At 35.8% G+C, this 10,554-nt stretch overlaps 1 protein-coding gene across 1 annotated transcript; it reads right to left on the bottom strand.

The window, feature by feature from the left end:
* Positions 1-876: 876 nt before the first annotated feature.
* Positions 877-9,581, bottom strand: LOC139148791 (degenerin mec-10-like). Its single transcript, XM_070720232.1, has 12 exons — positions 9,240-9,581; positions 7,769-7,900; positions 6,791-7,089; positions 6,140-6,249; positions 5,653-5,816; positions 5,330-5,428; positions 4,778-4,886; positions 3,579-3,651; positions 2,972-3,029; positions 2,226-2,296; positions 2,037-2,112; positions 877-1,733 (listed from the first exon to the last, which is right to left on the bottom strand). Exons 5-12 carry the CDS (start codon positions 5,794-5,796, stop codon positions 1,593-1,595), a joined length of 771 nt encoding a protein of 256 aa, XP_070576333.1. The 5' UTR covers positions 5,797-5,816; positions 6,140-6,249; positions 6,791-7,089; positions 7,769-7,900; positions 9,240-9,581; the 3' UTR covers positions 877-1,592.
* Positions 9,582-10,554: the final 973 nt, after the last annotated feature.

Below are 10,554 nucleotides of genomic sequence, written 5' to 3'. Positions count from 1 at the left end.
TTTATTTGCCTGCTTAAATTGACAGTGGCTGTAACTGTTGATTTGTTGAGTAACAGATACGTACATTTACAAGCTTGCTCTCCTACCTAAACTACTATACGCTTACTTATTAAATATCAGTCTATAAAACATGTGGCATATATTGTATTAAATGCAGTCTCATTGTCGAGAAACGAATTACTATCCGGAAAAGGTTTAAGCCATGACATTGCTTATTACATACTCGCACGCCAAGATTACTGGTTGCACTCTGAGCATTTAGACGTTTGGCTTTACTAAACGAAAGAACTAAGAAATATGGGTATCGTGCTTTCAGTGTTGCGGCCCCCTTTCTTTGGAACAATCTTCCACTTGAGATGCGATGCTCCACTACTCTTTCTTCTTTTAAATCAAACCTTAAAACGCACCTCTTTGAGTTACTCTTTTTATGTGTGTCATATGACCAGTAGTCTTGCAGTTTACATTTCTAGTAGTCAAGTAATTTACAGTACAATTTTGACTCTATATAACTTTTTATAAACACCAGTACTATTTGAATTTGGCGTGCACTCTCAGGATTTAGAAGCCAATATATGGGTACAATTCTGGGGCGTTGAAAGTGACACAACAATAAATATTAAGTCCTGATCAGGACAGGTTGAAGAGATCTTAAATCACTGAAATGAAAGATCGTTATGAAATTCAAACTAAAAAAAACTTGTAGTCTGTGTTTGTATTTGTATTATTTGTATTCTGCCCATATAATTCAAATAGGAGATTATCATGAATGCTAAAACAACAACAACAACAACAACAACAACAACAACAATAATAATAATAATAATAATAATAATAATAATAATAATAATAATAATAATAATAATGATACGTGTTTCTATGATTTACATCCTCGCTTAGCTTCCCATGCTCACAAAAAACCAAGATGCCACATATTAGATAATTTGACATGCAAATTAGCTTCTAAAATACCCACAACTGCGGATAGACTTGTAAAAACTCTGCCAGAGGAATACTTAACAACATCTAGCTGATTTCCTTTAGCTGATATAGCTTCCATACGTTTAAGTTGAATTTGATTTCAAATCATCTCGTCGAAAAATTACAAATAGATATAGCTCATAGGGCTGGAAGTGGTAATATGTGTTCGAGTACACTTCACGTGACTTTTTGTTGTTTACTGATAATCTATATCGAACTAATAGTGACGGATGAATTCAACCTGGCGGGAAAATTTTTCAATTCAGCATACGATAGAAATATATACATTAAAGCACAGGTTCTTTATTAGTTTGTACAAAGTATATTCGTGTGTTGATCATGCATTACAGCATATTTCGTTCATAAGTCCACTCACGGTCCCTCCACAAAAAGGGACCGTGGTCAACTTACATAGTTTGATCTCGCAGTACGTATTTAGAAATGAAAATGTCGATTCGTCGAACGGATCAATACAACGGTGACAAAGCCGACAGTTTGATCAGTGTTCACCTTGCCTTCTGCACTTTTGTTGATGAACAAAACAAAATAATTGATAGTATTGGTAACATCTGTACTATCTACGCTACCATTGACATCGCTGACGTCATACTAATTCATGAATGTCTTCCTCCGTCCCGTCGCAAGCACACACGTAGAGCTTCCACTACAAATTCAAAGAACTCGAAGACTGTGATAATGGACAGACCAATATAAAGTCCCAATGAACCACCGATATCACTGAACAAGCTCTCTATCTGTTAATGGGAATGATAAAAACGTGAAAATTTTATCGTCTGTCATTTTCATTTGCTTGTTTGATCACCAGCTCCGATGTTCAGATTGTATAATAAAAGCTTAACGATTGAAAGAGTTTGATCATTTCATAATAAATGTGTGTTGTGTGACTCTCCACCTACACCCATCACTGCCTTTATAGTATTAGCAATTTCAAAGTTATGTCATCACCAGTCCGATCTAAACTTTGTTCGACCGTTTTGAAAGGACGTCAAGCTAATTTAATCAAATCGACGACACACAGGTTAAAATAAAAGCCTTACTGGGTAAGCCGGTTCTTCACGTATTTCCTGGTAGGTAAGCTCGTCGTAGTGTATGTCCACGTTCGAAAGGTTCAAGCTGAAGAGAAGAATGACATTGATTGATGGAATATAAGATATGACTTACTGAGAACAATAGAGAAGAATACAGGAATTATAAGTGTATTGTTACTATTGTTTAATTTCACCTACCTGGCAGCCTGAAGGTCATTGATGTCACGTGTTTTTGCGTTGGTTGAATGCAGCGACCTCAGTAGGTGTTTCTTGGTCAGAAAAGATAAACAGAAAACTCATTTAGAGTAATAATGCAGCCGTCCGTTTTCAAGATATGATCTACAGGTTCTGGCAAATACATCAAGCATGCATGTACAACGGTACACTAACCAATTGAACTGTGGGAACATTGACGCGGTGTTTCATTTGCATTTTGGTCGTCCAGGTAATACGCGGTGTTTCATTTGCATTTTGGTCGTCCAGGTAATACGCGGTGTTTCATTTGCATTTTGGTCGTCAAGGTAATACGCGGTGTTTCATTTGCATTTTGGTCGTCAAGGTAATACGCGCCTCGAAATGAAAAGACTTTAAACTCAAACTTTCCTCAAGTAAACTTTAAACCGGCGCTTTCGATTAAAAGAATAAAAATCTGGGATCATTGTGTAAAATTTGGCACTAGAGATACTTTGACTTCAAATTACCGATATTTCAAATTCAAATAGCGCAAAACCTGTGTTGACTCTATGGCTAAAAAGTAAAGTTTATATTCTCACTAGGATATGCCGTTGAAAATCAGTTGCATTATCTGTTGGCGTAACAGCTTTGCGAAATATCGATAAACATTAAAAGATAATAGTGAATTTACACCGTCAAGGAGCTCATGACATGCTTCTCACTCAACAAATTAATTGCCATTTTCAAAAATATAGTCAATACATTCTTACCAAGTAAACTTTGGATGGCCACATCGACTGAGCTATTCTTAACTCATAATTGGTGTCCCTAAATCGAAAGAAAAATAATCGAGGCATCAACATACCCCGTCAAGCATTGTTTGGAATATTTTTCGAGGAGATGTGTGTCTATGTTACTGCATATGCATTCTTCTTCAGAACTATTGTGAAAACAAAAATGATAACTGCTAGTAGTAAGCTTTAAAATGTGCAATTCGACATGTTCGACAAAACCTTACTTCGATACTTCCGACACTGAATTCACCCTTTTTAAATCAAACTCCTGCGAAATGAGAGTGATTGCCAAATGTTCGATGTTGGAAAAAAGTTCAACAATTTGGGATGAAAACTGAATATTTCATACTCTGATTACATAACATCATTTATTGATATCGAAGCGTATAATAAGCATAAAGACGTCGTGTAAAGTTTACTTCGCCAGCAGCTATCAACAAATGATTCCTCCATGAAAAATTATATTCATAATAATAATTAATGACAATCGATTTGTCGTCAATAGTTCACATAGATGTGTGTAGGTAAAATAACACTACCCAATGCCATGACATAGAATAAACAAAATCACGACTACACTTACGTGCATGTCTTCTCACAACCACAAGAAACAACGCCTATGCGGTAGAAGTAACTCACCAGTTGTTGACATAGATCTATATTCAAAAATAAATGCTTTGTGTATTAAGTAAATCCCTTTGAAGTACTCTGTCAGATGAAGATGGCGGCCATTCACGTAAGCCTGATGAGGCTATAGGAAAATGTATTTGACAGTTTGACCCACCCTACATCGATACTGCCGACACTGACCTTACTCCTTTTAAATCAAACTGCTGCGAAATGAGAGTGATTGCCCAATGTTTGCATATTTATGAAATCAATGCCGTCCAGAATATGGATAACATGATGTGCCCAGTCTGCTACAATATTGCCACAAATCATATTACAGGAAAACACTATATTTGTGTTTTATTTTACCTCTCTCTGACTTTATTCCGTGTCACATTAAGGTAGAATGCGCCCCGGGGACAGATATACTTTGGACTCTCAAACTTTTCGCATTGTTTTCTCATCTACCACTTGTGGGAACTCATTTTAAAGCCCTTTGAATAAGGAAAATTTCATCATGTTAGTTTTTTGAAATCGATTTTTTTACTCCATAGAGTTAACACAGGGATGGCGGTCATTTTTCATTTAAAATATAGATAAATCAGGGGTAATTTATTTCTCTAGAAACAAAATTTGCACGGTGACCCCCAATTTTTATTATTGGTTTTGAAAGTGAACGATTGAAAGATTCCTCGAGGAAAATTTGAGCAAAAGTTAAAGTATTTCACTTTTGAGGCGCATACTACCTTAAAGTCAGTTGATTGACTGCCTCGGAAATTAAATTTCGACTGGCGTAACAACAGTGAACAGATGTGCCGAGGATTTACACACACTCGTGCAGGCACTGATATAAATAGACAGGCAGATAAACAAAAACAAACAAACTAACAATGTGACAACTTTCTTACTCAGAGGTTTGAGATTACCTTTGCCAGTATGAACATTCGTAGAGCCAGTCGGCAGGATGAGGGGAAACGCTAACTTTAAGTAATATTATGAAGCCTTGCTCGTTTCCTTTATGAAACTCACAAAATGAAATAATGCAGAATTAATTGAGCAACAATGCCTACATCAAAGAGTATTGGCAAGGAAATGCCATGTCTACATGCAGAACCTCTAATCTACATTTAACATGCCGATTGAAAAGCTGAATAACCAGTCCTCTAGCTTTACCTTGCGTCTTGTTGAGTATGGAGCAAGGTGGCGCACTTTGTATATTCATCGTTTGTGAACATCCACATTTGTTAACGATAGTCGAATGAAGACATAAATTCTTACATGACTGAAAATCAAATGCAGAAAATTATTAGTAAAATAATAATTTAAAAATAGCTTCGTAGATGACGTTGCATATTTTGTTTCATGTTTGGAAATTTGAAACGAGAAGGAACACGTTTCAAACACGTACACTTTGTGGAAATCATATAAAAAGGATATATATATATATATATATATATATATATATATATATATATATATATATATATATATATATATATATATATATATATATATATATATATATATATATATAAGAACAGCTTATTTGCTATACTTTAAACGTGCGTCACATGACTTAACAACATATTGTTAGGTGTAGCGTACATTTCTTGATACGACGTATGCAACTAAGATTAATAACACAGTCAGCGTTTGTCTTTTAAGCATTCCCAAATGTGGGACTTGTTAATCGTAAGAGACAATCAGAAGACTGTACCAGCATACCTGCATATCATATCTGTAAAAACCACCATACAAAGAATTATATTTATCTTCAACCTTGTAGCAATCACCATAGAGACCACCAAGTCTTACTATTCTTCCCTGTAAGATGCGAAAGATTCACTTTAATTTCATCGCTAGGTTATCCGTCTAAATGCATCAGCTGTCGTCACTATTAAGTAAGATCTAATCTATCTGCTTGAGCAGCAGCGATCTCTGCATATTTATCTGTTTGTCTGACTGTTTGTCGGGTAGGTTGGTACCATCTTGCGCAGTCTCAATACATTCTATCTGTCTGTCTCACGAATAATTTTGACGAAGCTAACCTCAGTGATTCCTATTGAAGTCCTTGTACCAGGCATGATTGTCAGCCCATCAGTTGACGGATGTGACGGGATGTCATAGGGTGTGATAGTGACACGTGCTCCTACATTTCGACCATAAAGACTTATGTATTCCGATTGTTCCATGAATAGTGTAAGACTCAAACCTTCATGAAAGAAACCATGTGTTAACACTAATGATAATATCCAATGAAATACTTTTCGTTACATACTGAGGACTTCTTAAAACTGCTCCATAGATGTACATTTTGACACATACAAAAGTGAATGTCGCACCTTGGCTGAGTTTTGCCGATAAAACAGAAACAGAACGTTGTAATAAGAGATAAGCACTTGTATTTTAACGATACCGCTATTGAAACATGAAAGAAATGACAAAAACCAATTTCCAATTATTCATGTAAGCAAAACGAATTATCTTGGTCAAGAAAAGGGGCAAAGCTGAAGTGTCCACCTTACTTCTACTCACCTGAGCTGCAGCCGGTATTTGTTGCATTGACTAATTGCTGTCCATTTCTCCCATGGTTAAATTTAAAGCAATTTCCAAACACGTCATGTTGAAATGTGTAAAACTGCTCACTGTAAATAATAATAATAATAATAATAATAATAATAATAATAATAATAATAATGAGAAGAAGAAGAAGGAGATGGAGATGATGATGATGATGAAAGAAGAAGAGGATAGTGAAGAAAAAGAAGGAAAAATATGTATTTATTTGATTTTTCGAATGAACGTTTAATACTAGTATACCTCATACAGAGAAAAACATTGTTTAAACGGACCATTGTGAAAAGAGATTAACAGGCATGACTGCAAAACAGGACCAGTGATGATCCAAAAGGTGCAATAACAGGGCGGACAACTGCGTACATGTAGAACGGGGACATCAGAAGATCACTGATCAACTTGAATAACGACTGGATACTGAAAAACAACATCAACAACAACAACAACAACAACAACAACAACAACAACAACAACAACAACAACAACAACAACAACAACAACAACAACAACAACAACAAATAATCATGAAATATATAGATTGCCGTAATGGTAGTGTTGACAACTAGTTAAGTTCTAACTTTTCGAAAATTATGTACTGTAAGCCATTACGTTATATTACAGGGCTGCCCATTGAACGTGCACTGCAAAATGAAGTCTTCCAACTGGTGGCCGTATGCTTCTAATATCTTCTCTATCCAACTTCAGTACATCTTCTAGGTCTTTGAAATCAGGACTTGACGAGAATGTCATGAATCCCTGCCAGTCTGGGGGGTTTTCACTTTTGACTTTGTCGAAGTGGGTGTCGCGATATTGATTTTCCTGAAAATCTTTGAACAATGCGGGGTCTTGAGTGATATCCAGGAAACTGTGATTCCAACCGTCAGTGAAAACATCTTCTCTGTTATACCCTATTGTGACAGAATTCAATTTGGTAATTGACGTAAAGGGGTATAAGACATAGAAAACTTTCACTAAAACTAACAAGAAAATTAGGTTATAGAGGTTGTTTATTTCTGTAACAAGGGAGACCAGAAATAAATTATAAAAATCCCCTGAAATTTCAAATGTTTCATATCAGACAGAGATCATTGAGGACTTGATTCATTCATTGATGTATAAATTTGAGAACCAAACCCCTCACAAAAATATCAGGTAAAAGCCAAGATTTACAACTTAAATTTGCATAATTATCACGTGATAGAATCTCTTGTCCATGCTGCGTTTGCCACGGATTGTCATCAAATGAATCTTTCATTTGTCTTCAAAGGAATGAATGCGACTTTTATCGGTGAAGCAGATTGTAGACTTAGGGACCTATAGGACCTACAGGTGAAGCAGATGGTAGAGTAGTGACCTATAGGTCCCTGCTCTACTATCTCTTTCACGTTTGAAACGTTTGATAACCTAATGTTGCGTCACAACATATTCGAATAATAACAGCTCATACATTTTATATACATACATAAGAAAAACAGTTTTGATGTTGTTATTTTCTCGTTGCGATTATTTCTATTGTTGCAAAATAAAGCGTGCATTTTATTGGGGTGGGGACTCAGTGGAAAATACATCGGAAAATATCAGTCCTACCTTGTCTAGTACAGTTTATATGTTCATCTGACCCGTCAGGACAATCAATTACTGCATTACAAACTTTATACCATGCAATACAACTCTCATCACCGCACTGGAAATCGTCTTCACCACATTTTCTAACATGTTCTGTTACATGAAGAGAATTTCACATGTTTTTAGTTGACTAATTGACCCATAGAGCAATTCATATGAAACTGGTAGAATATCTGTGAACATATCAAAATTGCTATTTATAAATTATGGTGTTGATCGCATAGCCTTCTTGTTCCTCCATCAAATTTTCTTAAATTGTTCAAATAAAGGTGACCTGATAGCAAAGATCATATGCTAGATATCAGTCTCATCTTCATTGAGAGAAATAATCATAAACATTAAAGTGTGACAACAAGAAGGGCAGTATCGCTGTCGATGAATCGTTGATAGAATTAATACGTTCTTCCCGCTGCAGGTATTTTGTATTTATCTGCCTCATAACTACAGATGTGTTCGATTACATTCAAACATGGCAAACATTGTTTGGGGTGCAGTCTTTAAGTGTTAAGGGCAAACAAGGCATGTACAGATACTCGATTGCTTCTTTTGTATTCAGTATACGGGAACATGTGTACGAGATGTATGAATTTGGCAGTAGTTGTAAATATGGAGAGAAAAAAACAAACTGCCATTTAGCTATTATGTATTGACCGCTATTAAATCTGTACTTCTCTTGCAAAAGGATTGAAGCAATTTTGTAGAAGGATTACACTTTGGCAGTCAGATGATAAAGTTTTGCTTTGAAAATATGGATACCAAATTAGGCAATCTGCACACAGGGATTGTAGGTCGGTGTGGATCATTCTAACCTAGTTCTGAGTAGTTGACCGAGCGCCCCCACAAATTTCTGCTGCACAAATCTCTGCATTTCATCCACTGTTTGGGCGTTGCGCGTTTTGTCTAATATACATTTTCAGCCCTCCTATATTAAAATATTTCGAACAAAAATACGACAAATAAAAAACACCAGTTTCAATATTGATCCTGGAATATAACACTTGCAAAACGTAGACCAACTCCGGGTTACATAGATGTGGATAATCGATTTATGATAGCTGCCACTAATTATCCACGCAAAGCTACAATTCCTGTGCTGAGATTGTAAACTAAATACATATCATGTATATCATACATCATACATAATGTATATCATTTGAACAGCAATCAGCGACATGAAATCATCAATGCACAAGTTTCATCATGGCTTGATTGATATATTTATATTACTACTTTTCCTAAATATTAAATGTCAAATTCGAACCTAAAGGCCATATATCGCAATTTTAATGTATTTCTCATCAGGCGATCAAATGAACATTTGAAATTGCGATTCAACTACACAACTTATCAATAAATATCCTTGTAACGGTTTGTATCATATTATAATGCAAATGAATTTACTATAATCTTGGAATTAAATTTATTCACGTACCGTGGTCCGGCCACTCAGCTTTCTCGTATTTCAAACGAAACCCTTTTGCTGTAATGTTTGAATCAGTGACAAACGTCAATTCAAGGCTAAGTACTTCCATAGTCAAAGATTTTGGCAGTGTTTTACCACAAAGGCGTGTTGACCGTCTAATGGGTTCTGGCGCATCACCATACACACGTAACTGAATGGAATTGAAAAGAGCACGTGTTTGTTTCCATATCTTACGATGAACAGTAAAACATCGATCACCCGATGAAGTTCACAGACAAAGTGACAGTGATTACAGGACAAAGATTTAATGTCAGTGTAGATAATTTCAAATCATGACTCCGCAGGTTTCCTAACAATTTCGATACATAAATTTGAATGTAGTACCACAGGCATACTTACTTAACGGAGCGAATTATCAAGTAGCAATTAGGATAGGGGCAGGTAAATAATGTAAATAATGTAACACACCTCATCAACAGTCACGTTTGTGATTCTTCAATGCACGGTCATTTAATATGTGTCATTTTGGCGATGACACACGCAAACAGCCAGTTACAAATTAACAATACTAGGAAACTATGAACTGCCAATTAAAAATCGGTCCGGGACTGTTGCTGCCTGCGCGCTGCACAAGTTGTAGGTACCATCTACGCATGTGCGTATTCTGGAATGCGCAAAAAGCTAGTCTTGTCATCTGCTATGGGACGAATGATAGAAACAGATAGTTTTCTGTGAAAAATTTGGATTATAAAAGTTACTAAACATATATTAATGATCCATATTCGATGAACTATTTGTTTCCGTCAGTTCTGTGAATTGTAATCTGTTTGTCTCAGCTTATGGCCGATGACTCAGACTTTTGTGGCCAACACTCAGGCCCTATGGGAAACAAGAGTATGTTGTTACTCTCATGGCCATTCAATATATGTATATACTGCTTTATATCTATGCATCTCATGCCAGAGATTTTCGTTGTTAAGCAGATACTATTTTCACAAATTATCTTGTACGACTTCTTCTACCTATTCTAACTGAGTATATTTGGCGTTTATATAGGAATATTACAAAAGATTCGACTTGCCTACCAGTACCAATGGATACGGGTTTGCTGGGAGATTTAGGAATTTACAAGGGAACTACATTGCTGTTAATGTTTGATCTCTGTAGTATCCTGTTTATTCAAACACAATGCCTTACAGTGCGTGTCATTTTAAATCCCGGACAACAAGAGTTACAACTTAAGCAAACATTATTTGAAAACGTGAAATATACAAACCAGATTATTACAAACTTCATGCACTGTGACAGAATGATGGCAAATACG

This window comes from Ptychodera flava, chromosome 13 (assembly GCF_041260155.1).
Source record: "Ptychodera flava strain L36383 chromosome 13, AS_Pfla_20210202, whole genome shotgun sequence".
In the NCBI taxonomy this organism is placed as follows: domain Eukaryota; kingdom Metazoa; phylum Hemichordata; class Enteropneusta; family Ptychoderidae; genus Ptychodera; species Ptychodera flava.
This window is presented reverse-complemented; position numbering and strand designations above follow the sequence as displayed.